The sequence below is a fragment of the Pan paniscus genome, chromosome 2 (assembly GCF_029289425.2).
Source record: "Pan paniscus chromosome 2, NHGRI_mPanPan1-v2.0_pri, whole genome shotgun sequence".
Classification (NCBI taxonomy): Eukaryota; Metazoa; Chordata; class Mammalia; order Primates; family Hominidae; genus Pan; species Pan paniscus.
In genome coordinates, this window is record NC_085926.1 from 15,478,868 (window position 1) to 15,498,991 (window position 20,124).

The following is a 20,124-nucleotide window of genomic DNA, read 5'->3' on the forward strand; positions in this document are numbered from 1 at the left end:
AGAGGCTGTGGGAGGAGTTTCTCCTGAGGAAGGCAAGGCAGACAGGCACTCCAAAATATGTCAAACAGGCTAGGCGTGGTGGCTCACGCCTGTAATCCCAACACTTTGGGAGGCTGAGGTGGGCAGATCACTTGAGGTCAAGAGTTCAAGACCAGCCTGACCAAATGGTGAAACCCCATCTCTACTAAAAATACAAAAATTTGCTGGCCGTGGTGGCACATGCTTGTAATCCCAGCTACTTGGGAGGCTGAGGCAGGAGAATCGCTTGAACTTGGGAGGCAGAGGTTGCAGTGAGCCGAGATTGTGCCATTGCACTGAAGAGGATGCTCTTATCTTAAAGGAATAGTGAGTGTTGGGGTCAGGATGCAGGGAAAGCTGGAAAGTTAATTTGGGGCTAGATCGTGCCGTTTTGGATACCCCACAAAAGGGTTTAGGCTTTAATTGGAAAGTCGTAGGAAACCACGGCAGGTGCAGGGTAAAGGAGTGACAGGATCAAAATGGTGCTGGAGAACACTGTGTGCAGGGAAGGTGCAGGTGTGGGGAGGACAGGCTTGGAGAATGGGAGCATGCAGCAGGGCACGGGACAGGAAGGGAGGGACTGATGCAGAGAAACGGGGCCAACATGTTGCAGGAGGGAAGAAGCAGGAAGAATCAAGGGTGGTTTTGAAGTTGCAGGGTACCCAGGGCAACAGTGGTCAGAGTTTGAGAAAGAAAAGTCACAGCAGGCACTAGTTTATGGGTGTTAGACATTTATTCATTTGAGCACACTCTTTGCCATGCACTGGGCCAGGCCTGTGGGAAGCAGAAAGTACCTAAATGGCATCTGTAGTTGGAAAGGCTTGCAGAGCTCAGAGGCCTTCTGCTTGTACCCCACTCCCTGCCCTCCCACAAGCAGCCTTCACCAGGTGCCGTCTCCACCAGGAAGCTTTCCTTGACTTCCCAGGCAAGATTGAGTGGCCCTGCTGTTTTTCTCTGGGTTTACCCCTATGTTAGGTTTCCTCCATGGGGAAAAACTATTTCCTTGTATCCCTCTGACCAAACTGTGCTTTCTGGGAGAGCAGGAGCCAGCTTTTATCCCCAGGGTCTAGCACTGTATCTGGCATACACTAGACACTCCACAAACGTTTGCTGAATTAATAATGACAAACAGCACATGCAAGGCACCATTTAAGTGATTCACACATAGAAATTCACCTAATCCTCACAGCAACCCTAAGAGCTAGGTACTACTCTTGTTATCATCATCTCCATTTTACAGATCCATTAACTGAGGCAAAGAGGTTAAGCAAATTGTCCGAAGTCATATAGCTAGTAAGTGACAGAGCCAGGCAGTCTGGTTCCGGAGCCCTTCCTCTTGAGCTCTACACCATGACTGCATGTGGTAGAAATGAAGGTCTGGAGCTACAAGTCCCATAACAACAACTTGGGGCTATAGCATCAGTGCCCTCCAAGCAAAGGCTTCAGGGAACCAAGCTGGGTTTACTGACTCACTGCAAAGAGGGAGAACACACACCAGAAGGAACCGTGGGGCATCTTAGTTAGAGGGTGCTGGGAAGGACTGATCCTAGGGTTGGGGATTTTGCTAAGTGATTGAGGGGAGACTGAGGAAATGAAGTCTGGCTTCACTCTGAATTGGATGCCATCAGGAAGAAAGGGCCATTCTATAATTGAGTACCTTAATTCATATCTAGAAGAGAGTGGAGCAAGACCAAAGCTGTGATTGGTTTTTTAAACAGCAGCAATCACTCATATTAGCAAGGATAGAAGAATGTTTAGTTACTTTTGTGGTTGGATGATAGTCCTGTTTTCGTCTGTGTTCAGTTGTGATTATCAAGTGATTCTTACTTTCTTCTCGATCCATCAAGGTCACAGGGTGACCCTGTCTGATGTTGGTGTTCTGTGACATCGCTTCTGTGTTGCAAAACACCATGCCGAGCTCTGAGAGTCAGGGCAGCTGTCACGGGCTACTTTTCTCAGTGGTAAAATAATATGGATACATTGTTCCCGAACTTGACATTAATGCCAATGTATTCCTCCTCAAGCTTCTCCAAGTTTCCTAGAGTGTTGAGTCGCTAGGAGTGGGCAGCTTCAGTTGTAGGGTGGAGGAGGCTGGCAGGCTCACACCAATCCCGGAACGTTTTTAAGGTCCCCTGGCTACAGTTTCTCCTTTGCTTCTCTTTTGCCTCAGCACACAGCTAAGAGCTGAGGCTGCAGTGTTCCAAAAGCACCTGGGAGGCTGGCAGGCCCACACTGCTAATATGCACTCATCACCATTATTTTTCCAGACCATATATGGCCTCCAGTGCCTTCCTTCACCCAGCACCCTGTGTGGCCTTCCACTGATGAAGGACCTTGTATCATTTAAAGCAATCACTTCTCTCCTTTCTTCCTGGAAATTGGAGACCTCTTCAGTGACCACAAATTATCAGCTGCATTTCTGGCTGAGGCTTCTGCATTGTTTGGCTCCCCCACCCCATCCCCCTCACCCTTTCCCCCTTGACCCACTTTCTTCCCAGCAGGGGAAGGCCATCTATTTCCGCCCTCCCCTGACTCCCTGAAGCTGTTTGTTTTTAGGAGCCTAGTTTATTTACAGCTCATTCCTCTTCGGAATATTTCCATCAGGTGGACGTGTTTGGGAGCAGCTTCCCCCTCCCTCCTCCCTCCCAGTCAACTAAGCCAGGACTTCACATGTCTATTTTGGTGTCATCCGAGTGGCCTGTGCGTCTTTCTCATGGACTGTCTCTGTAGAATTGTGTCTGAGCTCAGGCTCCAGTCTGGAAAAGTCCCGGAAGGCTCTGTTGTATTGAAAGCAATCCTGTGCGTATCTCCGTGGAGCCTGCAGAAACCTGGGAGCAGCACGTGGCTCAGCACCAGGCAGCTGCCTTGGAAATGCCAACCATCACGGAACTTCAGGACCGCATGTCCCAACTTAAAGACATCAAGCTCATGTTGTATGTGGCCAGTGCATTGCCAAATTATGGGTAATTGTTTAATGCAGGCTTTGGCAAGTGTTTGAAGCTTTTGTTGTCGATGATGCTGGTTTTGCCCTTTGGACTCAATACCCATTCTTGAAAAGGAGACTTTCTCTTGTTTCATTTCAAGAAACTGAGGCACATCTTTGGAAAGCGATTCTCTCCAATTTACTCTTGGAAAGACAGGGATTTGATTAAAGAGTGTTAAGTCTAGGTGCAAGTGGCCATGTGAGCCAGTACAACTCACTTACTCAATCTGAAACTTAGTTTCCTCATCTGTACCACAAAGAGTTTTGCCCAAATCATCTCCAAAGTCCTTTTGTCTTTTTTTTTTTTGAGACGAAGTCTCACTCTGTTGCCCAGGCTGGAGTGCAGTGGTGGGTTCTCAGCCCACTGCAACCTCCGCCTCCAGGGTTCAAGCCACTCTCATGCCTCAGTCTCCTGAGTAGCTGGGATTACAGGCGAGCGCCACCATGCCTGGCTAATTTTTGTATTTTTACTAGAGATGGGGTTTTGTCATGTTGGCCAGGCTGGTCTCGAACTCCTGACCTCAGGTGATCCGCCCGCCTCAGCCTCCCAAAGTGTTGGGATTACAGGCATGAGCCACTGTACCTGGCCTCCTTTAGTCCGTTTTTAAAATAAGTATGACACCAGAACCACCACTGTATCCATCTTCATCTACCCTCTTGCAAGGCCAGCCCCACAATAGGTTACTGGAAATAGCCATTTCCATTTCTGCCTTCTGTTTTTCCTTCAAGTAGCCTTCCCTCCCACCCCCTCAATCCAACAAATGTGTCATTAGAAACTGTCAAAGGAGTGACATAAGCATCCTGCCTCAGCAGGTTGAGAGAATTACAAGTGCAGCCATTTAACTGTTCTGCACCTGCCTGTCCAGTTGGTGGACTAGTCAGCTTTTTACTTCCTCCTCCTCTTTTGAGGCCTTTCCCTGCCTGTGGGAACTTGCATGAGAGAGACAGACCCAAAAGAAGAGAGAAGGCCAAGGGCACACGCTGTATGGCAGCTCAGAGTGCTTTGACTTTATTGTAGTGAGTTGGGTCTCAGCTACAATAAAGTTCTTACATTAACTGAATGCAATTTGCCCAAAATTCCCCCCAATTCACATGTTCCAGAGAAGGCTGCACCCTACAATTTTCCTTCAATCCCCGCAAGAAACCTTGAAAGACAAATTCTGATCCTAAAAGTTGCACGTAATTTGAACTTCTCTGAAAGAACATGGTAGAGTTTGCCTTCTGCTGTATGTCCCTGAGCAGGCAAGGATACAACCTACAAAGAACAATTTGTGGTTTGGTGGCTGTGCCTCTGAGCCAAATTACCCAAGGCAGTCCACTCAAGAGTGATGGAGACTGTCTCAGCCACCCAACGCCAGCGGGGGCCCAGACTACAGAACACGATTTTACTTCAAAGCCAAGGTACCAGCTGCCAGCACAAGGTACTTGTGCCAGTCAAGGTCACAAGAGGGACACAGACAAGTGCACACACCCGTTAGCATGTACGCCAGGTCCCCACCAACTCTACTGTGAAACCCCTTTGCACTGCAACTTCAACACTGGCTGAGCAGTTTAAAATTTGAAGGCTTTCACAATGAGAAACAGCCCTGTGAAAGAAAAACTTAAAAAGAAAAAAAATTTAAAGGCTGCTAAAAGCTCCTGGTACAGTCTGCTTTCCAAGAGTCTTTTTTCCAAAACAATGAATGTGCATCCACACACACACACACACACGTGCACACACGCACACACAACTCACCCAAGCAGCCTGCCGAGTAACAGAGCAGTCCTGAAATGATGAGCAGATGAGCGAGGCTGAATGATGAGCCCATCATTGTGAGGCAGGGCCCAAAGCGGACTGGCCAGGGAACACTAGCCGGAGACAGGCTGAGATTCGTCACGCCTCTGAGTGCTCCCAGTGCCTGGCCTGTTTGGCATTAGGGGTGGGAGTTGGCCAATCCCTGCTTTGATGTTGCTTCTGCTCCAGATGCCAGGGGTCTGGGGCCAGGCCTGAGCTCCTGGGAGTAGCAATGGGTAGGCAGCCCTGCTCCAGCTGCCCATGAACACTGCTGTAGGGGAGGCTTGGAGGACAAGAGTGCCTTCAGCCCAGGGGAGGATATGAGGTTGGGAGCCCAGGGATACTTATCCCACTGCAAGCCAAGAGGAAATTGAGAGCAATCAGTCAAACAGGCTGCTTTTTATTTGGCTCAAAAACCGCCTTGACTCAAAATACCACAGCAGTATTGACTGCTCTGGTAAGCCTCAAAGTCAACCCCCCACCGAGACTGTCCAAGGGGAGCCTGCCCTCCTCTGCTTCAGGGAAGACCTTCATGGCCAGGGGTCTCAGCTCTCATCCTGTCTGGGCCAAAGTGTTGCTGACAAAGCTAAACGTAACTAAAACAACAACAACAACAACAACGAAACCACAAACAAACAAAATATATAGATTTCCAAAGGGCATGTAGGCAAGTCTTTTTGGATGAAGCGGCATATACCAGTTACATGCTTAAATCTATCTGGTACTTTATAGGCACACCCAGTGCATAAGCATGGACACACACAATATTTTAGATTATAAAAGACAAGATTATTATTATCCTACTTAGCAATAAGCACTGTTGTTTTAATCAGCTTAGTAAAGACCATAAGCTATAGCAGGAGTCAGCAAACTTTTGCTATAAAGGGCAACATAGTAAATATTTAGGCTTTGTGGGTCACACGGTCTCCGTTACGACCTCACTTTGCCATTGTACAGGACAGCAGCCATAGACAATACATAAAGGAATGAGGGTGGCCATGTTTTGTAAAAGTTCACACAAATATAGGAGGCAGGCTGGATTCGGCCCACAGGCTGTAGTTTGCCAAGCCCTGCACTATAACCTTCAAAAGAAAGGACACTTATGTTCATTCATTCATTTACTGTTTTATTCATTCAGAAACACAGTAAGTACCAAATTGTGCAAGACACAATGACTAGACACAGTTCCCGCCCTTGGAATGTGTCGTTCAGTGTCATGGGAAGAGTACTGGCCCTGGAGTCATCCAAGTTGGGCTTAAGTCCTGGTTTTGCCACTTAGTAGCTGTGTGACCTTGAGGAAGTTATTCATTCTTTCGGAGTCTAAGCTTTCTTACTTATAAAGTGGGCGTGCAAAGCCGACTTTGATAGTTTGCTGTGAGGATTAGAGCTACAGCTTTTGGAATTCCTGGCACCGAATAAGGGCTCTCTTACTGACATATTCTTGGATAACTGTTGTATAAGGTAAAAAAGAAGAGTGGCTAACATAGGGCAGGGATGCCTGAAGGGATTTATAGAAGGAAGAAATGGGTAACAGTTGAGGGGGAGAGGGTCCAAGTGAGATATCAAGGAAAGATTCCTGGAAGAGGTGGGATTTGAGCTGATACTTGAAAGCAGAGACTTGCTATATCAAGATGGGAGGAGTGGGAGGTGAGGCTTAGGCTGTGTTCCTTCTCTGGGGAATTCCCCTTTGTCCTTCTCAGAAACTGGGTCTAAGACCTCAGAGAAAGTAGCAATAAGGCCAGGGAGTCCTCAGTCCTGAGTCCTAGAGAGTTGCAGAAGTATCTGCATCACATTTTCCTGACTTTCTCCATTCTGAGTCATATTCTTGCAGCTCTTCATTTTTCAAATTTCATTTCGCAAACCTTCAGAGATGGAAGTTTTGCCACTTTTCACACCAAAAGCACTTACTGTGTTTTTTTTAACCACATGGCATCAAACTTTTTCTACAAAGGTTGACATATGTAAACCACTCAGCTGTACTTTGTTTCATTATTGTAAAAACAAAAGTAGCTGGACTAGATGATCGCTGGGGTCCTGTCCAACTTGGCAAGTGTTTGAATCTCTGTTTGAACCTAATGGTTCAGGCTCACGAATATCTTCTGCCTCTTCTCTGTGTTTCTCTCCTTCTGCTACTCTCTTTTCTGTCTCTGTCTTTCTCTGTCTCTGTGTCTCTCTATCTATAACTTTGTCTCATTCTCTGGCATTGTCTCTGTCTTTCCAAGCATGCACCATTTAATTTAAGTCAAATTTCTGGATGTATGCTCAACTACTTTTAATTGCTCTCCAGCCAAGTGTGCCAGCCTGGGATTAAGAGCCCTGGTCTTCAGCCCTGGCACTAACTCACTGTGTGACCTAGGACAACCCATTTCCCCTGTGGGTCTGGATTTTTCTAGATGTACAATGAAAGCCTTGGACCAGATGAGCTCTAAGCCCTTTCCAACTTTGGCATCTCTCAGGGTCTGTGATTCCTGAAACATCAGTGGTTCCTAGACAGGGGTGAAGGATCTCCCCTTTTCCCCCTTGGTGAGCAATCTTTGCCCTCAAGTTCCCTCAGGTGCCTTAGCCTGGCACCAGTTCACCACGGCAGAGCTGCCTGTAAAATCTAATTCACAATACAAGTTTCTGGGGCCTTCCTGCAGCTGTCAGCAGGTGTCACATTCACAGTATTTTGTCTTAATTACAGCTCTGGGATTTATCAGCCAGGCTAGAGACCTCTTCTGGAATACGACATCCCCGGGAGCTGTTCCAGGTGCTCCTGTCCCTGCTGCTGCCACACACAGGCCTGTTCCCTGCTGATGGGGCTGAAGTAGATTCTGCTTTGCATGCTGCTCCTGCTGTGTCTCCCACCACTACCTCACAGAGAGCCTGTGTGACATAGATAACTCCCACATCCTTCCCAGGGATCCAGAGGCAAAGACATCTACCTGTTTGGGGCAGTGCCAAGGCTCCCACCAGCCGTGGAGCACTTCACATCCGCTGTCCCATCCCAAAACCTTGGTGGGCAGAGAAATAGGTAGGAAGACCCGAGTTCTACCTTCCCACTGACAACCATTCTTTCCTCGGCCAAGCTTTGGTCAGGTTCCCCTGAGCCCTCTTCTTGACTAGGCTTTGAACGTGGGCTTCTGTGTCCATCCTTGCAGAGTCCAGTTATAGCCAGAATCTTGATAAGTCAGTTTAGAGAGAATCCCCCACCCTTGAGAACTGATCAACCTGGTCTGCCTTCAGCAAGAATCCTGTTAAGTTGGTTCAGCCAAAATCCCCCTATCATGATGTCTCCTCTTACTAGTTTTTAATCCACTGACCCACCCAACCTGCTTCTTGGCTATAATTCCCCACTTGTCCTTGTTGTAATGGAGCTAAGGTTGATCTCTGTGTCCTATTACAATAGTCTTTAAACCTATTGCAATAGTCTTGGATAAAGTCTTCCTCACCGTTTTAACCAGTGTCAGAATAATTTTTTCTTTAATCTCACCTCTAGATCCAATGGTTTTGTTTACTCAGGAGAGTCTAGTAGAAGACTAACCTCTTGGGAACAAAGAGTTTTCATCTATCTCATCTGCTAACTTGCACTGATTTTTTTTTTTTTTTTTTGAGATGGAGTTTTGCTCTTGTTGCCTAGGCTGGGGTGCAATGACATGATCTCGGTTCACTGCAACCTCTGCCTCTCGGATTCAAGAGATTCTCCTGCCTCAGCCTCCCGAGTAGCTGGGATTACAGGCACCTGCCACCAAGCCTGGCTAATTTTTTGTATTTTTAGTAGAGACGGGGTTTCACTGTGTTGGCCAGGCCGGTCTTGAACTCCTGACCTCAGGTGATCCACCCGCCTCAGCCTCCCAAAGTGATGGGATTACAGACATGAGCCACTGTGCCCAGTCTTTTATAAATTTTTTTTTAGACAAAGTCTCCCTCTGTCACCTAGGCTGGAGTGCAGCAGCACAATCCTGGCTCACTGCAACCTCCACCTCCTGGGTTCAAGAGATTCTAGTGCCTCAGGCTCTGGAGTACCTGGAATTACAGGAAAAACACCATGCCTGGCTGTTTTTTGTATTTTTAGTAGAGACGGGGTCTCACCATATTGCCCAGGCTGGTCTTGAACTTCTGGCCTCCTGTGATCTGCCCACCTTGGCTTCCCAAACTGCCAAGATTACAGGTGTGAGCCACCACGCCCGGCCTAACTTGCACTGATGAATACAGGTTTCCTGGAATGCTGTGTTAAGAAGGACTCTGAGGAAAGAGGGCCATGACTTGTTAGTATCATCCTCCCTGAGATGAGGGGAAGGAGCATTGCCTGCGCTGCATACTTGCAGACTCGTTTGGCAAAACCCACATCATGAAACGACGATGACCCATGCTCAGCATTTCCCAGGCATTATTGCATTTAACCCTCACAGCTGATTATCCCCATTTTACAGAGGAGAAAAATGACTCTTGGAGAAGTTAAGTCACTTGATCTGGACCACATAGCTAGTACGGAATTGGGGTCAGAGTTCCAAAGGCACCTTGCACACAGCCCTAGGAGGAGGTGACCTCCTGTGGTCATCTGACGCTGACCCTTGGTGATGGCTCACTGGTTCCCAACCACTTCCAACCTTCCTGCTGTCCTCACTGCTCTAGTCTGGTGGGGCAGTTTCCGGGTTAGCTGGCTGCCTCCTCTACTAACTCCCAGCCACTGACTTCCCATCAGAGGAACTTCTCTGAGTTGAGACTGTGTGGAAAAGGCTAACATTCCCTCCAAAATGTGTGCTCCCTCTTCCATAGGCCAGAGTGAGCCCTGTGAAGAAGCTGCATTTCCCAGCCCCCTGCAGTATAGAGAGATGGGGGCATGTCATTATTCTTGCCAATGATTCTGCCTGGGTGCACAGACTCAATTCCTGGGGGACAGTGGAGCCAAGGGATGTAAAGGGCATGCACCCCTGAATGCCAGAATGGAGGTGCACTGCCCCCAACCAGGGACACTGGACTGTTAGGTGAGCAAAAAATAAATTTTGATTAGGATAAGCCACTAAAATGCTCACCTGTTACAGCAGATAGCATTGCCCTAACCCAGTAGTGAGGTGCCAACAATGGGACACATTCCGTGATGTTCCCCATTCAATCCTTTGATCCCCGCAACAGCCCCACAAGGTATATATTAGTACTGTCATCCTCATTTTCAGGTAAGGCTCAGGGAGATTAAGGGATGCACCCAAGGTCAAACACAACCAGTAGGCAGTAGGCCAGGATTGAATCTGGATGTCTGACTCCAGAGACTTCTGGAGGTTCAGTTACCAGCACACGGTGGAGATCTTCCTCCACCACCACCACCTAGAGAGAATGAGCAGGAAACCTCAGAAGAAATGGCACCCAAAAGAGCCAGAAGTGTCGCCTCAGCCAGCTAAGGTTGGAACCACTTACCAACGCCCAGAATCACGTCTTTCCAATCAAACCCAATGACTGTTCATCTCTGGGTTTCAGTTTCCTGGTTTGTAAACTCCCATGAGTAAACAATCTCTGATTATCCCGACCACAGAGAGGGTTCAATCAGGTGTGCTGGTGGTCTTCAATCAAACATGGATTTACCTCCCCTATTCTATTCTTCAAAGAGGGTGACAAATCTGCAACTCACTTGAAATCCATCAATAAAAAAGATTAATAAACTGATATATGATAGAGTAATTACAGCAAAATGATAGCCAGTGCAGAATCGATGCGGTTCGTGTATTGGTTTTCTAGGGCTGGGGTAACAAAGTACCACAGACTGAATGGTTTAAACAACAGAGACTTGTTTCTCATAGACCTTGAGGCTGGAAGGCCAAAACCAAGGTGTGGCTGGTTTGTTTTCTCCTGAGGCCTCTCTCCTTGGCTTGGGCATGGCCACCTGCTTGCCATGTCCTCACATGGCCTCTCTTCGGAACACATCCTTCGTGTCTCTTTGTGTGTTCAGATTTCCTCTTCTTATAAGAACACCAGTCAAGTTGGATTAATGCCCACTCTAATGGCCTTATCTTAACTTAATCACTTTTATAAAGACCTCATCTCCAAATATAGCCACATTCTGGCTGGGCATGGTGGCTCACGCCTATAATCCCAGCGCTTTGGGAGGCCAAGGCAGGTAGATCACTTGAGGTGAGGAGTTGGAGACCAGCCTGGCCAACATGGTGAAACCCCTTCTCTACTAAAAAATACAAAAATTAGCCAGGTGTGGTGGTGGGTGCCTATAATCCCAGCTACTTGGGAGGCTGAGGCAGGAGAATCATTTGAACCCGGAAACTGAAGGTTGCGGTGAGCCGAGATTGCACCACTGCACTCCAGCCTGGGCAATAGAGCGAGACTCCGTCTCAAAAAACAAAACCAAAACCAAAAGAAATACAGTCACATTCTAAGGTACTGGGTATTATTGGGGCTTCAACATGAATTTGGGGGAGACACAATTCAGCCCCAAACAGTGGACATATTGGTGTTCCCTGAACAATTATCTTTACTTTCTCTGAATGTTTGAAATTATTCCTAATTTTAAAAGGAATACCATTAAAAAATTTTAGATAGGCAACAGAGAACCAGAAGATATGTTCACAAGGATTAGGGTTGGGAGTAGGTCAGCCCAACTCCCTTGTTGGCAAATGTCTAGGGGCCCCTGGAGCTGCACAGAGCTAAGGCACCAGTGCCACCTGGAGGAACCTGAAGCCGCTCATTGAGAGGCCTTGAGCAGGTCATTGAATCACTGCAAACAATATAAGAAGTTATTCTCTTCTGTCTCCCACCCCTAACCCACAGAGATGTCTTGAGGAGGAAAAGTCTACCCTCACTACAAGGATGAAAGAAAATCAGTCATCTCATATCGGTCATTATTTTATATAAGTCATATATCAAAAATACCTCCTTTGCACACATAGAGTCAAGGAAACAAATCCATCCCCCTTTCCCCTGACAAGAGAATTATTTTGGATCTTATCTAAAGAAAGGCATCTGCTTTTTGAGTTCAAGTTTTAATTTGACCAAATGGCATGTGGTAAGTAGAGAGGAAGGCGGAGACAATGCTATTAGGAGCCAAGGGAACATAAAGAAACCTCTCCATGGCTGGCTGCGCCTTGACTCTGAATTTGATTACAGCAGCCAACATAAATCAGCCAGTACTATTAAATCTTCTGCCAGTGCTTGACAGGGGAGGACAAGTTTGTAGAATTATTCGGGAGATCTGGCCATAGGTCAGAGACAAAACCTTCCAGCTGCATCGGGCCCAAAGGGTGGGTTATTTCCAACACCTGCTGACAACTGTGACTGCGTGGAAAGACCCTGTGTTTCCAGCCACTACGTTTCCATGCCTTCATTTTTCCATGGTGACAGTTTAGCTCTATAGGCACTTGTAATTCAAAACCACCTGGCTCACTTATTCCTTTCCCTAGATCCATCCCTGCACCCCCCATCCCACCTCCAGGATCTATTGTCCAAGGGTCCACAACAGGTCGGGAGGAGGGAGGCTGGGTTCCTGGGAGTCCCATGGCTGCCCACTGGCACAGACTGGCATCTCTACCCATTGGTCTCAAAGTCACTAAAACCCTTGGATTCCAGAAATTGGGGAACCTAGGGTTGATCCCTTTGGACTCAGTTGAGCACTAGCACTTATCAACTGAGCAAGTTGGCAAGATAAACCTTAGGCTTTTTGTAGCACTATAATCCTGTGATTCTACCAATCTGGAAACTCTCTGAGATCTCAATTCTCCTTGCTGCTTTGGATCTAAGGACTTTTAAAGACAAAAAATTCCATCTTGTGCTCCAGATGAAAGGTAGTACTTTGTACAGATGGTGTTTTGTTTAATTGTTTAGAATAGGTAATACATGCATGTGATTCAAAATTCAAAACATACAAACAAGTATACATTAAAATTCTTTCTCCTGCCTCTCTCCCTCAGCTACCCAGTTCCAATTATTTATCACCAATCATTACTTAGTTTTCTATGTATAATTCTGGGAATATTTTATGCATATACAAGCAAATAGGTAGGTATAATATTTTCCCCCTTTTACTCAAAGGGTTACTTGTAATATTCTATTATACATATGATACTCCCTCTTGGTTTCTTCACAGTATTTTTGTTTAAGAGACAGCATCTCATTACGCTGCCCAGGCTGGAGTGCAGGCATAATCCCACTAATGATCAACACAGGAGTTTTGACCTGCTCTGTTTCCAACCTGAGCAGGTTCACCCCTCCCGGAGCAATGGGGCACCCCGCTCCTGGAAGGACACTGTGGTGATGCCAAACTTGGTGTGGATATCCCATCATCATAGTGCACTATAGCCCAGAACTTCTAGATTCAAGCGATCCTCCTGCCTCAGTCTCCTGAGTAGCTGGGACTACAGGCACACACCAGTGCACCAGGCTTTTCAAAGTATTTCTAAGAAATTATTCTGTAACTACATAAAATGCATGCACATTGTTTTCTTTTCTTTTTTTTCTCTTAGAGACGAGGTCTTGCTATGTTGCCTAGGCTGGTCTCATATTCCTGGCCTCAAGTGATCCTCCCACCTCACCCTCCCAAAGTGCTAGGATTACAGGCGTGAGCCACCGTGCCACCCCACTTTCTTTTCTATGGCTGCATAATATCCCTTTCTTTGGAAGAACCATAATTTGTTCATTCTGCCCCCATTGATGTGCATTTGGATGATTTGCAAACATCTGCTGATGCAAACAATGCAACTAAATAACCTTCCACATGCATCTTTGTGTATGTTGGTAAGACTATCCATTACATAAATTCCTAGAAATAAAAATACTGGGTCAAAAAGTATGGGCACTTGTAATTTTTACACATACTGCCTAATTCATCTCCAGAAAGGCCCCATCAATTCACGTCTCCTCCTAGGAGCAGTGGATGAGAGTGCCTGTTTCCATACACCTTCGCCAACAGTCTGATGTTTGACCTCTTGAATTTTGCCTACTTGATAGATGAAAAGTGGGTCTCACTCTGTTGCCCAGGCTGGAGTACAGTGGTGCAATCACAGTTCACTACAGCCTTGACCTCCCAAGCTCAAACAATCTTCCCACCTCAGCCTCCCAAGAAGCTGGGACTACAGGTGTGTGCCACCACGCCCAACTAATTTTTTGTATTTTTTAGCAAGATGGGGTTTTGCCATGTTGGCCAGCTGGTCTCAAACACTTGGGCTCAAGTGATCTGCTAGCCTCAGCCTCCCAAAGTGCTGGGATTACAGGCGTAAGCCACTGCACCTAGCCTTCAGCATGGTTTTAATTTTCATTTCTCATATAGTAAATGAGACTGAGAATATTTTCAAACATTTTGAAGCCATTTATACTTTTTCCATTTTTTTCATTGGGTTGTCAATTTTTCTCTTACATTATTTTTCTTATATATAGGAAAGAAACACTTTATTATATGGCTTGCAAATATTTTCCCTAGTTTGTTTTGGCCTTTTGAGTTGGTTTTTGCCACACATTATTTTTTTATGAGAGGCATTGGTGGTTCAGTGGTAGAATTCTCGCCTCCCATATTATTTTTTTATGTAGCAGAATTTAATGTATAATTATTTTCTTTTATGGTTTCTGGGTTTTTCCAAACACCCAAGTTACCCAAAAAATCTCACAAGGTTTTTTCTAATAATTTTATAGTTTCATATTTTATATTTAAATCTTCATTCATTTGTAACTTATTCTGGTGTTTTCCTGTGGCCTAAAGCAGAACACAAAAACAGTCTTTAAACTACCTTAGGTAGCCTGCCAACGCCAGCTGTCAAAACTCTCAACAACACGTATTGAGCACTATGTGCTAAGCATCAGCCTACAACCGGAATGTTGCCTTCATTTGAAACATTACTTGTCTGAGATAAGTAAACTGAAGCTCAAATAAGTGCCCAGGTAAATGGTAGAGTCTGACTTGAACACAGATGGGTTGTCTCCCTGTCTTGATTGCTTTGCTCTCACACAAACTCCAACCATTTGTATAACAAGTAGCCAAGCATATTGTAGGTGGTACAATAAATACTGGTCATTTGATTGAGGGGAAGTATCTCAAATGCTATGTATATTAAGTAATGGCCATAATGAATCTAGAGACGGAAAGCCAGGTTTGATAAGTGAATAATTCATCAAATTATTCATCAAATAATTCCATAAAGCCCCCATCAATTCACATCCCCTCCTAGGAGCAGTGGATGAGACTGTCTGTTTCCACACACCTTCACCAACAGTCTGATGTTACACCTTTTGAATTTTGCCCATCCGATAGATGAAAAATGGGCAAATTTTCAGTCTCATTCATTATATAAGAATTAAATTATATATTATAAATTGTATATAATTTTAATTATATGAAAATTAAAACCACACTGCAGGCCAGGTGTAGTGGTTCATGCCTGTAATCCCAACAATTTGGGAGGCTGAGGCAGGCAGATTGCTTGAGCTCAGGAGTTCAAGACCAGCCTGGGCAACATAGCTAGACCCTGTCTTTACTAAAAATAAAAAAAATTACATACATAATAACTATAAGAAGAAGGAGGATCTTAATCAATTCAAATGGATTTTATTGCTTCAATTAGAAATAAACATTGAGCAAAATGCAAAGCGGCAGCAGATGGGTATATGGCCAGAAAATTGGGCATCTATGTCAAATCAGCCACTATTTGCTGGCATTCCACTTGAAAATCTCATATTTAATCATTTTCCTCTGACTGCCCAGGAGGACCTGCACTAGGCAGGCCTGGTGACTTGATGGCCATTGTCACCTCAAAGGAAGCATGCAAGACAGATGCCATGTGGACAGAGGGCCTGTTCTGATGTGGATGAACTGGATACAGTAAGTGGCTTGTCTTCTTGCTAGGTTTTGCATAGAGCTGCACAATTTCCAAAAAGTGGACACTCTCAGGATTGCAGTGCCTTGTGGGGTTTCCTCCTAAGATCACCCCTGTCTTAGAAGGGGAGAAGCTTTCTCCTTCACAGCCAAAGGAAGAGCTCCTGCCTGTGAACTTTGCTGGTTAGCAGGCCTTTCTACTGAGAACTCAGAATGGCTAAGGTGTTGTTATCAGGTGTGAGCATCCCATGTCCTGAAAGTCAAATGTTGCCCCTCAAAGTACAACAGTAATTCCTGAGTACATATTCTGACCCAGGCCCAGGGCTGGGCCCTTCCCAGGCTCTCTCCTTGGATCCTTGCAATGATGTTATGGATTGTATATACCCCTTTTCCAGGTGAGGAAAATTGATTCTATGATATCCAAGGTCCTGTGGAGTTGGGATTCTGAACCCAGACCTCCGGTTCCATAGCCTGTGCACTGGGATGTCCCCAACTCAGCCTCAGGCTTTAGACAGAGAGTCTCAATTCTGAAACTGGAATCTTCAGCACCGAATAAGAGCAGATGGGGCCGGGCGCGGTGGCTCACGCCTGTGATCCCAGCACTTTGGGAGGCCGAGGTGGGTGGATCATGAGGTCATGAGATCGAGACCATCCTGGCTAACATGGTGAAACCCCGTCTCTACTACAAATACAAAAAAAAATTAGCCAGGCGTGGTGGCGGGCGCCTGTAGTCCCAGCTACTCGGGAGGCTGAGGCAGGAGAATGGCATGAGCCCTGGAGGCAGAGCTTGCAGTGAGCCGAGATCGCGCCACTGCAGTCTAGCCTGGGTGACAGAGCGAGACTCTGTCTAAAGAAAAAAAAAGCAGATGGGATGATAGTGAAATGAAGCATCCCAGGAGGAGGCAAGTGGCTGAATTCCAGTTTCTCTCCACCATTTGGAATAATGGTTGCAACCAGTAATTGAGAGCAAACTGTATGTCAGGTGCAGTGCAAAGCTCTGTAGGTATTAGCTCATTTTATCCTCATCACCGTCTAAAATGGAGACTCTTATTATCTCCATTTTACAGATGTGGAAACTGAAATATTAAGAAATTAAACGGTGGCTGAGCATAGTGGCTCATGCCTATAATCCCAGCACTTTGGGAAGCCAAGGCAGGTGGATCGCTTGAGCCCAGGAGTTCAAGACGAGCCTGGGCAACATGGCAAAACCCTGTCTCTACAAAAAATACAAAACTTGGCTGGTTATGGTGGCATGTGCCTGTAATCCCAGCTACTGGAAGGAGCGCTGAGGTGGGAGGATCCCTTGAGCCCAGAAGGTGGAGACTGCAGTGAGCCGTGATTGCCACAGCACTCCAGCCTGGTGACAGAGTGAGACAAGGAGGGAAGGGGACAGGATGGGAGGGGACAGGAGGGGAGGGGAACGGAGGGGAGGGGAGGAGAATGGAGGGGAGGGGAGGGGAGAAAGAGAGCAAGAGAGAGGAAGGGAGGAAGGGAGGGAGAGAGGAAGGAAAGAAGGAAAGAAGGAAGGAAGGAAGGAAGGAAGGAAGGAAGGAAGGAAGGAAGGAAGGAAGGAAGGAAGGAAACCAAAACAAAGCTCACATGGCCAAGATCTCTCAGCTAATGGGTTACAGAGACTCACTCAAGTCCAGAGCTGTGTGAATGGGAACTCCATGCCTTTTACTCTCACATAATGGGTTCTCAGTGCCAATGCTCAGAAGAGAAACACACGCCAAGACCCCTTCTTTGTGTGGGTGCTAATTCTGTAAATTTGCAAATAGCATGTTAGCCACAAAGTCAGGAAAAGTCTAAGTCTAAAAGGATATTTAAAGTCTGGTCTACCCCTTAATTTTACAGATGAGGAAACTGGGTCCTACAAGAGAGCAAATGACTTGTCCAACACTACAGATGTGTCCTAATTTTACCTGAACTCCTAAGGACTGCGCTGCAAGTCTGTCTAAAAACACAAGTAAACAGGCAAATGGCCAACCCCCTGCCTACATGTCTCCATATGATCTTCTACTGGACATGAACAAAATAATCTTGGCAGTCATGCCCAGGGCAGCCGGCTCCTAAGCCTGTCCAGCCAATGCACTCTTATTCTCAGGACTCCACAGCAGAGGGAAGTAAGGGCCAGAGCAGATACTCTGGGGAAAGCATTTCTGGGGCCCAGATTGTTCCTAAAGTCACCTCGGCCCTTCAATCCTCACTTTCTACTGGCAGACAGGAAGAGTGAGGGGACAAACCACCCAACCAATGCTGCTCCTGCAGGGCCCTGCTGCTCTCTAGAGACAGGGGACTCCTGTGTTTTCCACCATGATGGTTCCCTACCATGACCTTGCTCCACGCAGCTCTCGAGAAGATCGACAGAAGGAAAACAGATTGTTTCCTCACCTGGAGCCTCCCTAATTCCTGGACACTGTGCTCAGTGGTTGAAAATTTCATTTCTAGATGACCACAGAGAATCTGGAAACCTTTTGGGGGCCACTCCATGAGGTCCATCCCAGTAAGGATGGTCTCAGAAGCCAAGCTGGCCCTGTTGGACACAAAGGGCAGTCCAGTTTCAACTCCTCATGATCATAACCCACCCGACAGTCCCCTCATACGGGGGACAAGTCCAAACACTGGAACAAACCCGGAATCCTAGTGAAGTAAGAAGAGCAGGTGGGCAGGAAAGTCTCTCCAAGTAGGATGGCCAATGTCGCCCCATTCCCTGTCTTCCTGGGTCCCCAAGAAGCCCCATGCCAGGCCCGAAACCCCTGGAAAGTCCTCTGTGGAGCATGGTCCCAGGACAGAACTCCCAGCAGCAGCAGGAAAGCTCCTGATGCCTTCTCCAAACTTCTCAAAGACACCCATAGGAAGAGGAGAGTGGTACAGAAGGATGAGTGAGGAAAGTGTGGGATGCCTGGGAGGGAGGAACCTGCCCGACTCACACCGATGCTTCCTTCTTTTCTTTCCTCTCTTTTTTCATTTGCAGCCCCCAGCTGGTTGATGGTGCAAAGCCTGTAGCAGCCACGAGGCCTCTCCTTCAGCTGTCACCAGCTCCCAAACACGCGCCCCATGCCTGTGTTTATGCTGGTTGCCATGAGAGATAAGTGCGGGCTTGAATGGAGCTAAATGCTCCTGGGCTGGGAGATGGAAGAGGGCCAGGTGTATTTTTAAAGCATCTGGGAAAGCCGGTCACCACGAGAAGCCTCCTTCTCTGGGCAACGTGTTCCTTCTTTAGGGGCTGGTTTATAAATGCAAAGTGGGTGGAAGCTGAGTCTCTTCTTTTTTGCCGTAACTCACTGGATATTTTAAGCAAAAAGTTCTTTGGGTTGTATTTGGGATTTTTGCCTTTTGACACAATTAATTATGGAAAAAGATCTGACCTCTTGCCATGTGTAGAGACACCAAGAGGTTCTGGAAAGAATGACAGAAAATATGTATATATCACACATTGTATGCCAGGCACTATTGAAAGTACTTTATGCTCATAATTAGACCACTTAATCCTTACAACTTCTCTGGGAGTGAAATCCTGCTTTTACGGCCATTTCATAGACGAGGAGGCTGAGGCACCAACAGGGTAATTTGCCAAGGTCACAAAGCTAAGGGAACACAGGATTTGAACTCCAGCAGTGCGGCACCAGAGGCCCTACTCCTAACCACTCTGCGATTCTGCCTTTGTCATGGTTTGGGGTCAGAAGTTCTGATGTGGAATGTTGACCCAGGCACTGTGTGACTGCACCTCTATGAATGTTCCTTTCTTCTTTAGTAAAATAGGGGTACTAATGGCTACCTTGTGACATTGTTGTGAAGATGAAATATAATATGTGTCAAGAGTCTGGCGACCAGAAAATACTCAATGAAAGGTAACTTTAGTGTTTTTAGTGGTGGTTCCATGGCCCGCTGGATCCCAACTTCTGCATCCCGACAGGGAAGGGCTGCTGAGCTATAACTGTTACTGTCCAGAGGGGCGATGGAGGCAAGGAACTGTGTAAGGGCCAGCAGGACACAGCTGGTCTCTCACACTATCTATAGCAGAGGACACTTCCCTGCCCATATTCATCAATCCCGCCCATTCGTCGATCCTGCTCATGCTTTCAGCTTCCCACTACAGAGTCTTGTGTCTATGCCAGAGCGCTTCTCCAACCATGGGAAGTTGTTTGGGGTAAGCAGGAAGAAGAGAGTGGTGAAAATCCCCAGGAGTTGATGGATAAATATCCCAGTCCCCTGCCTGTCTCCCTAAGGCCCCCAGTAGAATTGAGCCCCAGTTGCTCATAGCAGTAACCTGCTCCCGAACACACTCCATACTGATTGCCTTCTCTTCCCTGTCTCACTTCCCCACTGCCCTTCTGAGATCACCTCCCAAATAAACTACTTGCACTCAAATCCTTGTCTCAGGCTCCGCTTCTGAGAAGGAACCCAAATGAAGACAGTACACACCGCTGTGCCTTTGATTCTGATGTCACTTTAACAAAACACTCGTGGGTCTGTTTACCTAGTGGAAAAACTAGGTAACCTGTGGCGGCCCCCACAGATATCCAGATCCTGATCCCTGGAACCTGTAAATGTTACCTTATATGGAAA

The 20,124-nt window shown here is 46.6% G+C and overlaps 1 protein-coding gene across 4 annotated transcripts in view; it reads right to left on the reverse strand.

Annotated features, from left to right (window-relative positions):
- The window catches only part of COLQ (collagen like tail subunit of asymmetric acetylcholinesterase), a 76,818-nt gene that overhangs the window by 48,787 nt on the left and 7,907 nt on the right, over nucleotides 1–20,124 (reverse strand). The window contains exon 1 of one of the 4 annotated variants that reach the window (XM_034955903.3): nucleotides 4,737–5,159. The exons of the other annotated variants lie outside the window; for them this stretch is intronic. Coding sequence (XP_034811794.1) covers nucleotides 4,737–4,812 — 76 coding nt within the window. The 5' untranslated portion in view covers nucleotides 4,813–5,159. Of the gene's footprint in view, nucleotides 1–4,736; nucleotides 5,160–20,124 lie in introns of those variants that run through there. 4 annotated transcript variants of the gene reach the window in all.